General features: G+C 52.7%; 1 protein-coding gene across 2 annotated transcripts in view; it reads left to right on the forward strand.

The window, feature by feature from the left end:
• The first annotated feature begins 1459 nt into the window (after nucleotides 1-1459).
• Nucleotides 1460-19040, forward strand: part of dpf1 (D4, zinc and double PHD fingers family 1) — a 52087-nt gene continuing 34506 nt past the window's right edge. Inside the window, exons 1-6 of one of the 2 annotated variants that reach the window (XM_038786110.1) lie at nucleotides 1460-1638; nucleotides 7875-7982; nucleotides 11364-11491; nucleotides 11796-11885; nucleotides 13162-13240; nucleotides 14908-15039. In XM_038786110.1, coding sequence (XP_038642038.1) covers nucleotides 1554-1638; nucleotides 7875-7982; nucleotides 11364-11491; nucleotides 11796-11885; nucleotides 13162-13240; nucleotides 14908-15039 — 622 coding nt within the window. In that variant the 5' untranslated portion in view covers nucleotides 1460-1553. The remainder of the gene's footprint in view (nucleotides 1639-7874; nucleotides 7983-11363; nucleotides 11492-11795; nucleotides 11886-13161; nucleotides 13241-14907; nucleotides 15040-19040) is intronic. The other variant, XM_038786109.1, reaches the window with a different exon arrangement.

A 19040-nucleotide genomic window follows, 5' to 3' on the forward strand; every position in this document is an offset into this window, starting at 1 on the left:
TATCTGAGGAGGGATGTACTGTAGCAAAGCTTCACTGGGCTGATTCCTGAGGGGGGTTTATTTTATGAGGAGGTGTTGAGCAGGTTAGGCCGATACGCATTGGTTTAGAAGAATCTGATTGAATCTTCTTGAATGACGGAATAGGCTCGAGGGGCCAAGTGGCCCCCTCCTGTTCCAATCTCTTACATCTTGTGTTCTACCCAGTCTGAACAGCAGAGTCCCAGATTTGGTTTCTGGCCTGTGATAACTTCGACGACCACAGCTGAGGACGTGGAGGTCAAAGGCGAGGGCTGAGAGGTGAAGGGTCGTCGCAAGTGAAAATGTGAACATGTACATCCAGAGAGTCAGTACTGAGGGAGTGCCGCACTGTCAGAGGGTCAGTACTGAGGGTCAGTGCCGCACTGTCAGAGGGTCAGTACTGAGGGTGCTGCACTGTCAGAGGGTCAGTGCTGAGGGAGTGCCGCACTGTCAGGGGGTCAGTACTGAGGGAGTGCCGCACTGTCAGAGGGTCAGTACTGAGGGAGTGCTGCACTGTCAGAGGGTCAGTACTGAGGGAGTGCTGCACTGTCAGAGGGTCAGTACTGAGGGAGTGCTGCACCGTCAGAGGGTCAGTACTGAGGGAGTGCTGCACTGTCAGAGGGTCAGTACTGAGGGAGTGCTGCACTGTCAGAGGGTCAGTACTGAGGGAGTGCCGCACTGTCAGAGGGTCAGTACTGAGGGAGTGCTGCACTGTCAGAGGGTCAGTACTGAGGGAGTGCCTGCACTGTCAGAGGGTCAGTACTTAGGGAGTGCTGCACTGTCAGAGGGTCAGGACTGAGGGAGTGCCGCACTGTCAGAGGGTCAGTACTGAGGGAGTGCCGCACTGTCAGAGGGTCAGTACTGAGGGAGCGCCGCACTGTCAGAGGGTCAGTACTGAGGGAGTGCCGCACTGTCAGAGGGTCAGTACTGAGGGAGCGCCGCACTGTCAGAGGGTCAGTACTGAGGGAGTGCCGCACTGTCAGAGGGTCAGTACTGAGTGAGTGCCGCACTGTCAGAGGGTCAGTGCTGAGGGAGTGCAGCACTGTCAGAGGGTCAGTACTGAGGGAGAGCTGCTCTGTCAGAGGGTCAGTACTGAGGGAGAGCTGCTCTGTCAGAGGTGCCGAATTCAGATTAGGGGTTAAGTTAAGGCCTTGTTTGTCGCTCGGGTGAATATTAAATATTCAATGCCCTTGATTTTGAAGAGAAGGAGAGTTCTCCCCATTTCCTGGTCAATGTGTATGACTGAACAATATCACAAAATGGTTTATTTATTTGGTGTTTAGTCGGATCTGCAATGTACAAATTGACCGTAACTCCCGTCTCTGCTCCATTATTTGAAGTGCGACAATTCCTCGGACGAATTCTCCCTTGTGACAAATGAAGATTCTTCATCCCGGGTGAAGGTGAATGTTGCCGAAGTTTTGATCCTAATCCCTGCTCCGTTCTTTCCTGTTTGCAGGCTGGGCGAGGATTTTTACCGGGAGGCCATCGAGCATTGCCGGAGTTACAATGCCCGTCTGTGTGCCGAACGCAGCATGCGCCTGCCCTTCCTGGACTCGCAGACAGGAGTCGCCCAGAACAACTGCTACATCTGGATGGAGAAGACCCATCGCGGTCCAGGTACGGATGTGAGGCGGGGAGAGTTTTTAAATCTGGGCCAGCATTTGGTGCCCATTCCTAATTGCCCTTTGAACCCAGTGTCTCGCTCGGCCGTTTCAGATGGGGGCAGTTAAAAGTCAACCCCATCGCTGTGGGTCTGGAGTCACGTGTAGGCCAGACCGGGTAAGGACGGCAGATATAAGACCATAAGACATAGGAGCAGAATTAGGCCACTCGGCCCATCAAGTCTGCTCCGCCATTCAATCATGGCTGATATTTTCTCATCCCCATTCTCCTGCCTTCTCCCCATAACCCCTGATCCCTCTTATTAATCAAGAACCTATCTATCTCTGACTTAAAGACACTCAGTGATTTGGCCTCCACAGCCTCCTGCGGCAAAGAGTTCCACAGATTCTGGCTGACGAAATTCCTCCTCGTCTGTTTTAAAGGATCGTCCCTTTAGTCTGAGATGGTGTCCTCTGCTTCTAGTTTTTCCTACAAGTGGACACATCCTCTCCACGTCCACTCTATCCAGGCCTCGCAGTGTCCTGTAAGTTTCAATAAGATCCCCCCTCATCCTTCTAAACTCCAATGAAATGAAATGAAAATCGCTTATTGTCACGAGTAGGCTTCAAATGAAGTTACTGTGAAAAGCCCCTAGTCGCCACATTCCGGCGCCTGTTCGGAGAGGCTGGTACGGGAATTGAACCGCGCTGCTGGCCTGCCTTGGTCTGCTTTCAAAGCCAGCCATTTAGCCCTGTGCTAAACCAGCCCCAGTAATGAGTCCAGACCCAGAATCCTCAACCGTTCCTCATACGACAAGCTCTTCATTCCAACGGGGAGAGTAGTGAACCAGATGGGTTTTTACAACGGTCAAAGATCGTGACTGAGACTGGCTTTCTAATGTCAGACTTATTGCTAACATAGGAGCTGGTGTAGGGCACTCGGCCCCTCGAGCCTGTTCTACCCTTGAACTAGTTAGACACTGATCCGTTTGTGCGCCAATCGATGATAGTTGTCATGGCCGCCATTACTGAGACCAGTTTTCAATCGCAGAATCCGCTCTGCTCTCCGGCTCCTCAAACCCTCGTCCATGGCAATGGCCTCTCCTGGGTCCAGGGTACGGTGGTGCACTGGGTTAGCACTGCTGCCTCACAGTACCAGGGACCCGGGTTCAATTCCCCACTGGGTCACTGTCTGTGCGGAGTCTGCACGTCCTCCCCGTGTCTGCGTGGGTTTCCTCCGGGTGCTCCGGTTTCCTCCCCACAGTCCAAAGACCTGCGGGTTGGGTCACGATAAATTGCCCCTTAGTGTCCAAGGTAGTGCAGGTTAGTTGGGGTTACGGGGATAGGTTTGGAGGATGGGGCTAGGTGGGGTGCTCTTTTGGAGGGTCGGTGCAGACTCGATGGGCCGAAGGGCCTCCTTCTGCGTTGTTGGGATTCTATTCCAACGCACACCTGTGGCTCGCCTTACTGCGTTTAAGGGCGCCGGATAAATCAAAGTTGTTGTTGCAGCGATTGAGACAGGGAGTGAGGAACAATAAGAATGGGTTTAGCGCAAAATGGGGGGAATAAATGCGGGGGGGTCGGGGGAGGGGAGGGGAGGGGGGGATTGCGATGGCTTCACGCTGGACCGTAACATGTCTACAACACCCTCCTCACACACACAGCTCCGAGGGGAGAGAACACCCTTACTCCACAGACTTTAATGCTTCTGTCATCATCCGATTTATGCAACGTACTCTTAATCTCGCTGTGCACAGCTCTATCCGTGTAGAATCCCTGCTTAATCCCACCTGACTCGAGGATTAGATCTTTATTCAAGGCCCCTGTTACCTGCTGACTGATTTGAAGGTCAATCGGTTTTTACAGGCGAAGCAGAAATTGGTGCAGCCATAAAGACATCTGACAATCCGCTCAGTAACGGTGTGGTACCCGCGGCAACATCTCCTCACCCTCAAACCCTCCTCACCCTCAAACCCTCCTCACCCTCCTCACCCTCCTCACCCTCAAACCTTCCTCACCCTCAAACCCTCAACACTCACCCTCAAACCCTCAACACTCACCCTCAAACCCTCAACACTCACCCTCAAACCCTCAACCCTCCTCACCCTCCTCACCCTCAAACCCTCAACACTCACCCTCAAACCCTCCTCACCCTCCTCACCCTCAAACCTTCCTCACCCTCAAACCTTCCTCACCCTCAAACCCTCCTCACCCTCCTCACCCTCAAACCCTCCTCACCCTCAAACCCTCCTCACCCTCCTCACCCTCAAACCCTCCTCACCCTCAAACCCTCCTCACCCTCCTCACCCTCAAACCCTCCTCACCCTCAAACCCGCCTCACCCTCCTCACCCTCAAACCCTCAAACCCTCCTCACCCTCAAACCCTCAAACCCTCCTCACCCTCAAACCCTCCTCACCCTCCTCACCCTCAAACCCTCCTCACCCTCAAACCCTCCTCACCCTCCTCACCCTCAAACCCTCCTCACCCTCAAACCCTCCTCACCCTCAAACCCTCAAACCCTCCTCACCCTCAAACCCTCCTCACCCTCAAACCCTCCTCACCCTCAAACCCTCCTCACCCTCAAACCCTCCTCACCCTCAAACCCTCCTCACCCTCAAACCCTCCTCACCCTCAAACCCTCCTCACCCTCAAACCCTCCTCACCCTCAAACCCTCCTCACCCTCCAAACCCTCAAACCCTCCTCACCCTCAAACCCTCCTCACCCTCAAACCCTCCTCACCCTCAAACCCTCCTCACCCTCAAACCCTCCTCACTCTCAAACCCTCCTCACCCTCCTCACCCTCAAACCCTCCTCACCCTCAAACCCTCCTCACCCTCCTCACCCTCAAACCCTCCTCACCCTCAAACCCTCAAACCCTCCTCACCCTCAAACCCTCCTCACCCTCAAACCCTCCTCACCCTGAAACCCTCCTCACCCTCAAACCCTCCTCACCCTCCTCACCCTCAAACCCTCCTCACCCTCAAACCCTCCTCACCCTCAAACCCTCCTCACCCTCAAACCCTCAAACCCTCCTCATCCTCAAACCCTCCTCACCCTCAAACCCTCCTCACCCTCAAACCCTCCTCACCCTCCTCACCCTCAAACCCTCCTCACCCTCAAACCCTCCTCACCCTCAAACCCTCCTCACCCTCAAACCCTCGCTTCAGAGGTAAAAACACACCAATTTGTGTTTATACAGCACCTTTCACACAATAAAACTGAGGTTACAGCGATAGGGAGGGAGGACATGGAGGAATTACAGAGATAGGGAGGGAGGGAGGAAATGGAGGGAGATTACAGAGCTAGGGAGGGAGGGAGGATATGGAGGGATTACAGAGATAGGGAGGGGGGAGGAGGGATTACAGAGATAGGGAGGGAGGGAGGAGGGATTACAGAGATAGGGAGGGAGAGAAGGAGGAGGGATTACAGAGATAGGGAGGGAGGGAGGAGGGATTACAGAGATAGGGAGGGAGGGAGGAGGGATTACAGAGATAGGGAGGGAGGGAGGAGGGATTACAGAGATAGGGAGGGAGGATATGGAGGAATTACAGAGATAGGGAGGGAGGGAGGACATGGAGGGTGATTACAGAGATAGGGAGGGAGGGAGGACATGGAGGGTGATTACAGAGATAGGGAGGGAGGGAGGACATGGAGGGTGATTACAGAGATAGGGAGGGAGGGAGGACATGGAGGGCAATTACAGAGATAGGGAGGGAGGGAGGACATGGAGGGAGATTACAGAGATAGGGAGGGAGGGAGGACATGGAGGGTGATTACAGAGATAGGCCAGGATCGAACCCGGGTCCTCGGCGCCGTGAGGCAACAGTGCTAACCCGGGCCCTCGGCGCCGTGAGGCAACAGTGCTAACCCGGGCCCTCGGCGCCGTGAGGCTGCAGTGCTCACCCGGGTCCTCGGCGCTGTGAGGCAGCAGTGCTAACCCGGGTCCTCGGCGCCGTGAGGCAGCAGTGCTAACCCGGGTCCTCGCCGCCGTGCGGCAGCAGTGCTAACCACTGCGCCACCGTGCCGCCCCTTGGAACCTCTGATTTTAAATGTGACGTATTCTGCAGTCAGGAGCCCTGTGGGTCAGTGAGCATGGATGGGGTGATCAGAGAGTGCAGGAGCCCCTAACAATGTGGCTCAGACTCATAGAAGGTTCCAGCACACAAGGAAGCCATTCAGCCCATCGTGCCCATGTTGGCCCTTTTAGAAAGTTATCCAATTAAGTTCACTTCCCCGCTAACCCGCCCCCATTCCCAACCCCTGTGCGAGCACAGAGAGAGAGAGCGAGAGGGAGCCGGTACCCAGGCTGATTCCCCGAGGGAGTGAGGGCTGCCCCTGGTGGCGATTCAAGTGAATGTCAAAGTGCCGCTACCTCGGAGGGTTTGCGTGGTGTGACGGAGATTGCAGAGATGGGGGGGGGGGGTGGAGCGGAAGCGAGGCCACGGAGGCATTTGAAAACGAGGAAGGGATTTTAAAAAAATCGAGCATTCACATTCCCTTCCTTGTCCATCCCACTCCTACCTTGCCTATTCCTGCCTCCCTCACGACAGCGGAGAAATTAATTTAGAGGCAAGCTTGTTTAAACTACCACTATGATCCTTGATTAAATCCACCTACCACCCTTCAACTCCTCTCACGGTTCTTTAGATTTCATTCCTTCTGCACACGTTTTTATTTTTAACCTTCGCCAATTCCGCCCACTCGTCTTCTCATCTACTTTTACAAATGTTTGATCCCACACAATAGCTTTGCAAAGTCATCAACCTGCGGTGGTTTAAACAAGCGGTTGCTCCTCCTCGTCCTGTTTGACCGAATCGATATCGGCACAAAGGTCCCCAGTGGGTGAAAATTCGGACAAATCCCTCCTTGGTTCTCATCCCTCCCCTATCTCTGGAAGCTCCCGCCCCAAAATCTCCAGGCACCTCCGGGATGGAGGGGGTTGGCCCTCTCGAGGAGAATGCGGGGCCTGGGGCCAGGACGAGAGGGGATCTGATTGAAACCTGAGGGCAGAGAGGCTAGTTTGAGGAAACTAGGCCGCACACAGCCCCAGGATAAGGGGGCGGCCATTTTGGACCGAAGGCGAGGAGGAATTTCTTCACTCGCTGAGGAGTTGCAAACTTATTTACTCCAGAGAGCGTGTGGACGCCCGGTCGTTCTGACTCTGAAACTCCAGCGATCACTGAAGGGGAGCTGCACTGTCAGCAGTGCCGACTTTTGGATGAGGCGTTAAACTTTTTTTAATGTAAATTTAGAGCACCCAATTTTTTCCAATTGAGGGGCAATTTAGCATGGTCGATCCACCTACCCTGCACATCTTTGGGTTGTGGGGGCGAAACCCACGCAGACACGGGGACAATGTGCAAACTCCACACGCACAGTGACCCAGAGCCGGGATCGAACCTGGGACTTCGGCGCCGTGAGGCAGGAGTGCTAAACACTGCACCACCGTGCTGCCCGGATGAGGCGTTAAACTGAGTCCCCCTTTCAGGTTGGCGGTAAAAGAAGGAGATCTCCCCCCTCCCCCGACTAATACTTATCCCTCACCCGCCATCCCTAACCCAGATTATTTGGTCATTTCTTGCATGGTTGTTTATGGGATCTCGCTGTGCACTCCCTGCGATACGACAGTGACCATGCTGCACAGAAAATACTTTTATTCGCTGGAAGGCACGTTGAAATATCTCGGGTCGTGGTCGGCGCTACGCAAAGGCAGGACTCTCTTCATACTCGAGACGGACATTGGGACATTGGAGGAAAACAGGGAATATGGAGATGAGGCAGGTGGTTGACCGTGATCTGATCAGGCAGTGGTGCAATCTCGGGTGGGGGGGGGGGGGGGGGGGGGGGTGGGGGGGGCGGGGGGGGGCCTGAGGCGCAGTGACCTCTCGGGTTAAATCACCGCCAGTCAGCTCCCTCTCTCGAAAGCCTATGGGCGCGATTCTCCGCCTCCCACGCCAGGTGGGAGAATAGCGGGAGGGCCTCCCTCAGTACTGACCCTCTGGCAGTGCGGCAATTAAGGGGCAATTTAGCGTGGCCAATCCACCTACCCAGCACATCTTTGGGTTGTGGGGGCGAAACCCACGCAGACACGGGGAGAATGTGCAAACTCCACACGGTCAGTGACCCAGAGCCGGGATCGAACCTGGGACCTCGGTGCCGTGAGACTGCAGGGCTAACCACTGCGCCACCGTGCTGCCCTTCTGTCAGATATTTTGACCAAAGTGAAATATCTAACCTCTGTTTCGTCTAGGATTGGCCCCCGGACAGTTATATACCTACCCAGCTCGATGCTGGCGGAAGAAGAGACGCCTAAATATCCTGGAAGACCCAAGGCTAAGACCCTGTGAAATTAAACTTGGTAAAATAGTTTTTTTTTGCCTTTCTCACTATTTATAATAATAATCTTTATTGCTACCAGTAGGCTTACATTAACACTGCAATGAAGTTACTGTGAAAATCCCCTAGTCGCCACATTCCGGCGCCTGTTCGGGTACACAGAGGGAGAATTCAGAATGTCCAATTCACCCAACAAGCACGTCTTTCGGGACTTGTGGGAGGAAACCGGAGCGCCCGGAGGAAACCCGCCCAGACACGGGGAGAACGTGCAGACTCCGCACAGACAGTGACCCAAGCCGGGAATCGAACCCGGGACCCTGGCGCAGTGAAGCAACAGTGCTAAGAACACTGATCCGTCCTTAATTCAGGGGGAAAAATAATGGTTTTTTTTTTAGAATGTAAGTTGTCGGGACAGGGAATCGTGTCGCCAACCCTCCGGGATTGGCCTGGAGTCTCCAGGACGCTGTAGGGTGGGGCGCCCGGAGGAAAAAACACTGGGACATGAGAAAGGATTGTTTTTTTTTACTTTGTTGAACATTTCTATTTCTCAAATATATTGAAATATTGGGAGAGGAAAAGGCTGATTGGCCGCCAGTAAAGCATCTTCCGATTGGGCAATGTGTCTTTTTGCTTTCCGATTGGTGTAGGAAGGCCGGACGTCACAAGGACGGACGTGTTGGCCGAATAATGGCTGGAGCGAGGAGTGGGGGGAGGGGGGAGGGGGGGGGGGCAAGTCATGTGATGGAGCCTCCAGGGATACAGTTAATCAGAGTTGTCAACCCTAGACTGGTAAATGCTGGTGAAGCTGGTTGCTAACCCTAACACCTCAGGCCTAGTTTGATCATTCTGCAGACAAGTAATCTCTCGTGTGCCTCTCTTAGTAAAAAGTTATGGTCAGAATATTGTGGGATACGCACTCCCTGTTGCTGTGACCTTTGGTTGTGCTTGCTGCCAATGTTTGCCACTGTCAATTGCTATGTCAACAGTCACGGCGTAGTAACAGTCATTGGCCATTAGGTGACACTGTGGAGCAATTCCCCGAAGTCTGAACTTTGGCACCATTTTGCATCTATGCAAAACAAAGGGCAGCACGGTGGCCTAGTGGTTAGCACAACCGCCTCACGGCGCTGAGGTCTCAGGTTCGATCCCGGCTCTGGGCCACTGTCCGTGTGGAGTTTGCACATTCTCCCCGTGTCTGCGTGGGTTTCGCCCCCACAACCCAAAAATGTGCAGAGTAGGTGGATTGGCCACGCTAAATTGCCCCTTAATTGGAAAAAATAATTGGGTAATCTAAATTTAAAAAAAAAGATATATTATAAAATCTATGCAAAACAAAATCTACCAATTGTGTCAATTTCCTCGTACACCGAGGCCCAGCTATCCCCCCCCCCCCCCCCTCTCTGTGTTGGGTTCGTGCAGTCCGGCGATTTCCTGGTTCACACTCCCGACCTTACAAAAATGGCTGTCCTCACGTCAGATTTATGGCAGGCGGATGGCACCGGCTGAATTGCTCCTTCAGGCTAGCACAGACACGATGGGCCAAATGGCCTCCTCCTGTGGTGGGAATGTGGAACTCGCTACCACAGGAGGGGGCTGGGGTGAGTCGATGTATTGAAGGGGGAAACTGGATGAAGATATGAGGGAGAAAGGAATAGACTGGGGGCTTGTGTGGGGCACGAAGACCAGCCTGGATTCGTTGGGCCGAATGGCCTGTTTCTGCGATGGGAGTTTCTACATACGACAGGTGCTGCAACTTTACGATCCTTGAGCAGTTACACCGGGAGTAATAAGTGCCAAGTGGTTAGGTAAAATCATTGACAAATCCATTTGATTGATGAACCGTCTAATCTTCAGATCAGTCTTTTAGATTCTAATTGATCAGTTCCCTCTCCTCAGCCCGGCTCCTCTTCAGTAACCTGTCAGAATTGGGCAATTGTCGCCCCTTTAAGAGTCACTGATTGCCCATAATGAATTTCTCTCGCCTCCTCTGGGACTGACTAATAACCGATCAGTCACTTAATTAATGGACAGTGAATTAGCGCCTCATCCCCACTGACTGACTGCCAGTGAAGAGTTCACGCTTAAAGGTGAGGTGGTCAGGGATGACAGTCTGTGGAGAGCTGCCTGCATTTCAGACAGACTTAAAGACTGAAATCACCTCATATGACTGCTAAGACACAGGGTTGGCACCTTTTTTACTGCTGCGTGGGGATTGGATGTTTTTTTTTCCCGGGGGGGGGGGGGGGGGGGTTTACTGTCACAAACCTTTTAGCCACACTCACCAGAGAGGGTTCAAACCCAACCTGGAAACGCTGAGGGCAACTTTAGCTCTGCTCCCTGTCCACTAGCAGGCTGCGGCCTAGCAGCCGCTGCTGAGGCCTGCCTTGCCTGTGCGGCTTCGTCCGCTCCCCGTTATCAAACCCTTCCCTTCTCTGCAGCCTCCACCAGCCCCACCACCTTTCGAGACCTCTCTGATCCTCTGATTCTGACCTCTGGCACACTGCCTGATTTTCATCGCGCCGTTGCTGCCATCCGCGCCTTCAGCGGCCCAGGCCTTGTGGTCCACTTGAATGGCGGAGCAGCCCCGAGGGACTTCATGCATTGCAGGTGGGCATTGCGGGCAAACCCAGCTTTCCTTGCCCCCCCCCTCCACTCTCGCTGAGAAACCGAGTGGCTTTCTGGGCTATTTCAGAGGGACTGAAGGGTCACGCACATCGCTGTGGGGTCTGGAGTCACGTGTAGGCCAGACCGGGTGAGGACGGCCGATTTCCTTCACTGAAGGGGACATTTGTCACAGCTCCAGGGTCCCAGGTTCGATTCCCCGCTGGGTCACTGTCTATGCGGCGTCTGCACGTTCTCCCTGTCTGCGTGGGTTTCCTCCCGGTGATCCGGTTTCCTCCCACAGTCCAAAGATCTGCGGGTTAGGTGGATTGGCCGTGATCGATTGTCCAGTGTCCAAAATTGCCCTTAGTGTGGGGTTACGGGGATAGGGTGGAGATGTGGGCTTGGGTGAGGTGCTCTTTCCAAGAGCCGATGCAGACTCGATAGGCTGAATGGCCTCCTTCTGTACTGTAAATTCTATGATGATATTATTAGTGAAACAGATGGAATTTTACGACAATCCAGTGTGGCTGCCATTACTTTTTTTAAAATAAATTTAGAGTACCTAATTCATTTTTTTCCAATTAAGGGGCAATTTAGCGTGGCCAATCCACCTACCCTGCACATCTTTGGGTTGTGGGGGTGAAACCCACGCAGACACGGGGAGAATGTGCAAACTCCACACGGACAGTGACCCAGAGCCGGGATCGAACCTGGGACCTCAGCGCCGTGAGGCAGCAGTGCTAACCACTAGGCCACCGTGCTGCCTCTAATGCTTCCTTTTCTTGCGGCCTTTGTTCAGATACCGAGGTGGCCCTGAAGAAGGAGGGGTTGTTACCTGAGGGACCGGCGCTGGAGGCTCTCCTGTGCGCGGAGGCGGTGGAGAAAAAGGCCGAGACAAAAGACGAGGAGGGTATCAGCGAATGTCAGGTAGGCGCAAAGAACGGGGGCGGGGGGGGGGGGGGGGTGGAAGGTCGTTGACTCGACGATCTTGGCCGTCGTGAATCATCCAATCGATGAAGGAGAGTCTGCTCACTTTACAATTGGGTGGGGTGGGGTGAATTGGGATGATTGACATGTTGTTGGACCAATAGTAGGTGGGGGGGCTGATTGGCCGGTGTTTGGGAGGGGTCGGGGGGGGCGGAGAGCGGGTCGAAGATACCTCCAGGAATTCATCCAAACAGAGTAGGCCCAACTGACTGTCAATATTCTCAAACCTGCATTTTTCTCGCAGAGGATTTTGGCGAGCGATTTTCCTCACGAGATCGAGACGGAGGAGCTGGAGGAAGATGCACCAAAGCGGAAAAATAAAACCAAAGGAAGAGTAAGTTGGTTTTGGACATCTATCTCCACGTGTGGCTCCGTTTTCGGAAGGAGGGGGTGGGGCAACCGAGGGCAGGAGTGTCAACATGGGGGTGAAAGAGAATTGTAGGAATTCTGTTGGGAGTTTTGGTTGACCACCCACCCAGTGGGAGAGATGATGAGGGAAATCTGGAATTTTGACGGGGGCGAATTTTCAAGGTTATGGGGAGAGAGCAGAAGACGTGAGGCTAAAATGGACAGCTCTTCCAACGGGCCGGCACAGACCCGACTGGCCAAATGGCCTCCGTCAAGTGCTCTAAGATTTTTCTTTTAAGGCTGCAAGGATTTCATATCGAGGCTTGAGGTCAGAGATTGACAGAATGATACACGGACTGCAGCTGTTCAGCCCATCGGGCCTGTGCTAGCTCTCCCAGAGCTGTCCATTTGGTCTCACTCGCCGCTGCTGGCCCCAATAATAACTCTGCAAACTTTTGAACTTCAAGAATTTAACCCTTTCCTTTTTGAAAGTTACTGCTCCGCCCGCCTATTGAGCGCTGCAGATCACGGCAATCTGCCGTATTTGGAAAAACAAATTCTCCTTCCCTTGGCAGTGAACATTTTGCCAGTCGCCTTCGTCCCTTTTTAAAAATCAATTTAAGAGTACCCAATTATTTTATTTTCCAATTAAGGGGCAATTTAGCCTGGCCAATCCACCCTCCCTGCATATCTTTGGGTTGTGGGGGCGAAACCCACGCAGACACGGGGAGAATGTGCAAACTCCACACGGACAGTGACCCTGAGCCGGGATTCGAACCCGGGTCCTCAGCGCCGTGAGGCGGTTGTGCTAACCACTGCGCCGCATGCCGCCCCAGTCGCTTTCATCCTTGCTGTTACCAACCCCCCCACCCCGCCAGCAGGAACGATCCCCCCTCGTTTATTCGGTCAAAGACCCCATCGTGAATTCAAGCACCCAGTAAATCTCTCCCGAAGACGTGCGTGTGCGCAGGACAGTGATGAGCAACCTCCGCTAGTGAGGGCGCCTGAGTGGCCCTCCTTTATCTCACTGGGCCACACGATTGACGCGCGGGCAATGGTCAACAAAATGAGAAACAAAAACAGTAAATGCTGGACAATCTCAGCAGGCCCGGCAGCCTCTGAGGAGAGAGGAGGGAGGCGACGTTTTGAGTCTGGATGACTCTTTGTCTGGTGGAGCTGTGCACTCAGACCGCAGGTGGGCCCCACCGCTGGTGGAGGAGGATATTGAGGTTAACTCTCGGCCTTCCGATTCTCTCTCCTAGACCTGTGGCATCGGAGGAATGCGCAAGAGGCAAGAGCCGACGTCCCTGGAAGACCGGGATAAGCCATACGTCTGCGACAGTAAGTAGATTCCATAATCAGAGGGTGGGGATCACTCCGATATCACCTTTCCCAACGAGGAAATCCCAATGCCCGCTATCATCAGCACAGCACGTGCAGGGCGGGATTTTCCGATCGTGCCCACCCCGAGACAGGATGTTCCCGCCCGAGATCAACAGCCCTTTAAATGATCCGCCAAATTGTCCATCCTACCCATGAAGTTCCCCGCAGCGGACAGGAATGTTTACCCTGTCGTTATGTAGGAAACACAGAAAAAACTCCCACTATTATGGTAATTCAGGTTTAATTATCGGCCAGGACTCTGAGGAGAATTCTCCGCGCCCACATTGCTTCCCCGCCCCCAAAAAGGACAGACAGGATCTTGGTTTAATGTTTTGTCTGAAAGATGCTGCCTCTGACAGTGCGGCACTCCCTCAGTACTGACCCTCTGACAGTGCGGCCCTCCCTCAGTACTGACCCTCTGACAGTGCGGCACTCCCTCAGTACTGACCCTCTGACAGTGCGGCACTCCCTCAGTACTGACCCTCTGACAGTGCGGCACTCCCTCAGTACTGACCCTCTGACAGTGCGGCCCTCCCTCAGTACTGACCCTCTGACAGTGCGGCACTCCCTCAGTACTGACCCTCTGACAGTGCAGCGCTCCCTCAGTACTGACCCTCTGACAGTGCGGCACTCCCTCAGTACTGACCCTCTGACAGTGCGGCGCTCCCTCAGTACTGACCCTCTGACAGTGCGGCACTCCCTCAGTACTGACCCTCTGACAGTGCGGCACTCCCTCAGTACTGACCCTCTGACAGTGCTGCACTCCCTCAGTACTGACCCTCTGACAGTGCGGCACTCCCTCAGTACTGACCCTCTGACAGTGCGACTCTCCCTCAGTAATGACCCTCTGACAGTGCGGCACTCCCTCAGTACTGACCCTCTGACAGTGCGGCACTCCCTCAGTACTGACCCTCTGACAGTGCAGCACTCCCTCAGCACTGACCCTCTGACAGTGCGGCACTCCCTCAGTACTGACCCTCTGACAGTGCGGCGCTCCCTCAGTACTGACCCTCTGACAGTGCGGCACTCCCTCAGTACTGACCCTCTGACAGTGCGGCACTCCCTCAGTACTGACCCTCTGACAGTGCGGCACTCCCTCAGTACTGACCCTCTGACAGTGCAGCACTCCCTCAGTACTGACCCTCTGACAGTGCAGCACTCCCTCAGTACTGACCCTCTAACAGTGCGGCACTCCCTCAGTACTGACCCTCTAACAGTGCAGCGCTCCCTCAGTACTGACCCTCTGACAGTGCGGCACTCCCTCAGTACTGACCCTCTGACAGTGCAGCACTCCCTCGGTACTGACCCTCAGTCAATGAAAATGATTAGATGAGGGGGGAGGGGAGTGTTGCCGTTTTTTGGTGGGTTGTTGTTGGTGATTTTTGCAATGTCGAGGTGACTAATGTCTTCTCTCTTTCTCTCTTTCTCTCTCTGTCTCTTTCTCTCCCTCATTCTCCCTGAATCTCTCTCTCTCTAACTTAATCTCTCTCTCCTTCTCTCTATATCCCTCTCACTCCCTGTCTCCCCCTCTCCTTCTCTGTCATTCTCACACTCTCACACTCTCTCCCTCTCTCTCCCTCTCTGTTCCCTCTCTCCCTCTCTCCCTCTCCCTTCCTGCGCCACAGTCTGTGGGAAACGATACAAGAACAGACCGGGCCTGAGCTACCACTACACCCACACTCACCTGGCAGAGGAGGAAGGGGAGGACGAGTTGGAACGACACACTCTGCCGTTCCATCGCAAGAACAGCCATAAGCGTAAGCTGAATGATTCCCTTTGTGTGACCGCCTTGGCCGGGGAAATGTGTTAGTCAGCGGGTGGCAACGGGGTCAGAGGACAGAAGGAGGCCATTCAGCCCATTGCGTACATGCCGGCTCTCTGCAAAAGTTACTCCCCGCAACCCCTTTCCTACTGCCCTTCAGGCGCGCGTCCAACTCCGTCTTTAGGCTTCAATTAGAATTAGAATTTAAAGGGCAGCACGGTGGCCTAGTGGTTAGCACAACCGCCTCACGGCGCTGAGGTCCCAGGTTCGATCCCGGCTCTGGGTCACTGTCCGTGTGGAATTTCCACATTCTCCCCGTGTCTGCGTGGGTTTCGCCCCCACAACCCAAAAACGTGCAAGCTAGGTGGATTGGCTAAATTGCCCCTTAATTGGAAAAATGATTGGGTACACTAAATTATAAAAAAAAAATTAGAATTTACAGTGCAGAAGGAGGCCACTCGGCCCATCGAGTCTGCACCAGCTCTTGGAACGAGCACCCTACCCAAGGTCAACACCTCCACCCTATCCCCATAACCCAGTAACCCCACCCAACACTAAGGGCAATTTTGGACACTAGGGGCAATTTAGCACGGCCAATCCAGCTAACCTGCACATCTTTGGATTGTGGGAGGAAACCGGAGCACCCGGAGGAAACCCACGCACACACGGGGAGGATGTGCAGACTCCGCACAGACAGCGACCCAAGCCGGAATCGAACCTGGGATCCTGGAGCTGTGAAGCAATTGTGCTGACCACCATGCTACCGTGCTGCCCTTAATGTGCCTCATTAAATGTGCCTCAGGCAGTTCATTCCAGACCCTAACCCAGAGAAAAAGTCACCTTTATTTCTGTCGCCAATCACTTTAAATCTGGCTCTCCTGAGATTCTGGAGCCTCACATCAGTGGGGACAGTTCTTCCCCATCTACCCTGCCCACAGCTCTGTACGTGGTTTTTGCCTCTTCACCTAAAAAAAGGAAATACGTTCCATCGAGGGAGAGGCGGGAAGGATCAACATTCCTGGGATTCCTGGGATGGCCGGATTGTCGAACGAGGAGGAATTAGGCCGAATAGGTCTGTACTCATTGGGGTTTAGAAGAATGAGAGGGGATCCCATTGAAATGTACACCATTGGAGTACACCACGACTGGAGGCTGGGATGTTGCCTCCCCTGACTGGGAGGGTTCTAGAACCAGGGCCCACAGTCTAGGATGTGTGGCAGCCATTTAGGGCTGTGATGAGGAGAAACCTCTTCACTCGGAGGATGGTGAACCTGTGGAATTCTCCGCCGCAGAAGGCCGTGGAGGCCGAGTCGCTGAATATATTTAAGAAGGAAACATTTCTCAACTCTGGAAAGTTCTGGAGTATGGCGTTGCGAGAGACATTTAGCCATTAAAAAATTTTTTTTTAGTGTACCCAATTATTTCTTTTTCCAATTAAGGGGCAATTTAGCCTGGCCAATCCCCCTACCCTGCACATCTTTGGGTTGTGGGGGTGAAGCCCACGCAGTCACGGGGAGAATGTGCAAACCCCACACGGATGGTGACCCGGGGCCGGGATCGAACCCGGGACCTCAGCGCCGTGAGGCGGCAGCGAAAGAAGATCAGCCGTGATCATGGGCTGGTTTAGCACAGTGGGCTAAACAGCTGGCTTGTGATGCGGAACAAGGCCAGCAGCGCGGGTTCCATTCCCGGACCAGCCTCCCCGAACAGGCGCCTGAATGTGGCGACTAGGGGCTTTTCACAGTAACTTCATTGTGATTATTATTATTATTGAATGATGGAGCAGGTTCAAGGTTGAATGCCCTCCCCCTGCTCCCATTTTCTATGTTTCTAAGACCCGTCCTGATTTTGAACGCCCCTATCAAATCTCCTCTCAACCTGCCCCCCCCCCCCCAAAGGAAATCAGCCCCCATTTCTCCAGCCTATCATCGTAAATCAATCCCCTCATCGCCGGGAAGCCCCTCGTCGATGTTTTCTGAACCCTCTCGAAACGGCTTCACGCCCTGACTGATGTGCGGCGCTCCGAATGAGACCCAAACCTCCAGTCGAGGCAGAGTTGTTTTCTTTTCAGAAAGGTTCACCCTAGATCATTGGCCTTTGCCTCCTTCTTTCCTGATCTCTAAAACCTTTTCCCTTCCAGGCTTATTTGTGCTCCAGTAGATTTGGGTTCCAGTCAGGGGCTTTGTTCTTCGCCTCCACCGTTTGTGGTCATGTGGTTTAGACCGTTGTAACCAGGGTTGCAAACTCAATTTGAAAGTATTCTTCCCGGTGGGCTGAATGGCCTATCCCTGCGTTGTAACTTTGTTATGGTTCTGTGGTATTGCTGGAGACCCAACCCCTGGCACAAGTGGCCATTATTGATGAGAGAGCATTGATGGTGAGCACTCCATTGTACTCCAACCGTGGAGGATGTCTCACTGGGTATATCTGACCCTTCCCTTTAGGAGTAGCTCTAATCTAGGGCAATCAAATGGGAAGCTAACTTAGCACAGGCCCGGCTTGAGGCCTGGGGCTTTCCTGCTCACTCGGACCCCAGGATGGAGGCTTTATCTCCCAGCTATTGGCCAAATTATCAGAAATTTCTTCAGGGTAAAGGAGAGAACTCGGGTTGTGATATACTTTTGTTTTTACTGACCAAGAGCAGAAATGTCAGCCTCCATAAGCACAAAGATGCCTCCTCTGTACTGCAACGTAACATGTTGACAAAATATCTAGGATACCAAATGAAGAGTGAATGCTTTCACAGTGAAGACATGCACTGGAAATAATGTGTGCACTGACGTCATATATTCCTGATCTCTCTAACCGACAGAGAATGCGATGCTCACAGGTCATAATTTTCAGGCTAATAGCTATTGATTGGTATTTATGAAGAGGTAGGATTATACAGAATGAAAGAGGAAATGGCAGTACTTCATCTGACCTCATGTCATTGGTTCTGAAACGATGACAGCATTACCGTTCCCTTGAGTACGTTTAGACTGGGAATTAGTCCAAAACTTTTTTTTTGGAGGAAGTTGCTACTTACTTATGGGGCACAATATTAGTCCTGACCTGTGTATCAGTGGAGTAATATCAAGATTTGCAGAATGCTAAACTGTTTGCGCACTCTACTTTGTTGTCAATCAGGCATAATCGAGGTAAGAGAGTATTCTGATCAATCGAACGACAAGTTGCTTTTGGCCACGACAAACTTGTTGAAGCTTTTTAAAAATATATTTTTATTGAAGAAAATTTTCAGTGTAACAAAATAGTACCACACTATACCACCAATGCATAAAGATACAATGCAGTCAATACTCAACGACCCCACTGAACCCAACCCTTCAAACATACAACTAAATCCTCTTCTAACAGCTGATAGTACGGTGACTAACACTTTGAAAAAGGAAATGATTGGCTGCCATCTTGAATAGAACCCTTCGACCGACCCTCTAATGCTGTACTCCGCCTTTGCCAGTTTTAAGAACTCCATTAGGCCACCTGGCTAGTGTAATGGGCCAGGGCTCAGAAACTCTAAAGTGTATTATGAAGCTCACCTGACCTATAACTTTTCTGATGAATTTGGCTAGGATGAGCGCAAGATCACACTTCTGGTGTGATTCATCAGACTTCCGAGGCGCTTTCATCAAAATAAAGTTGATTATAAGAATGTATTTAAAACATTAAACACAGCAAGAATTTGTTATCGATTACAAACATAAAAAGAAACACAACAGCTACAATAATCTATGTATTTCACTCTTAATGAATCCCCATAGTAACTGTTCCAATTCAATACAAAATCCAATAAACCAAAACCCCTTTCAAGGATGTGGCCCAGCACACTGTAATCTCACTTGAATGGGACTGGTCCTTTTCCGGAGATTCTGATCCAGTTCGAAAAACTCCTTCCGGAAAGCAACTCTTTAATGTTGCCAAGGCCGTTTGCACAATGTGGTTTCAGTTCACTGGAACAGCTTTAAAATGAAAAACAGAGAAACGCCGCTTCTCCTC

This window comes from Scyliorhinus canicula, chromosome 27, assembly GCF_902713615.1.
Source record: "Scyliorhinus canicula chromosome 27, sScyCan1.1, whole genome shotgun sequence".
NCBI lineage: Eukaryota > Metazoa > Chordata > Chondrichthyes > Carcharhiniformes > Scyliorhinidae > Scyliorhinus > Scyliorhinus canicula.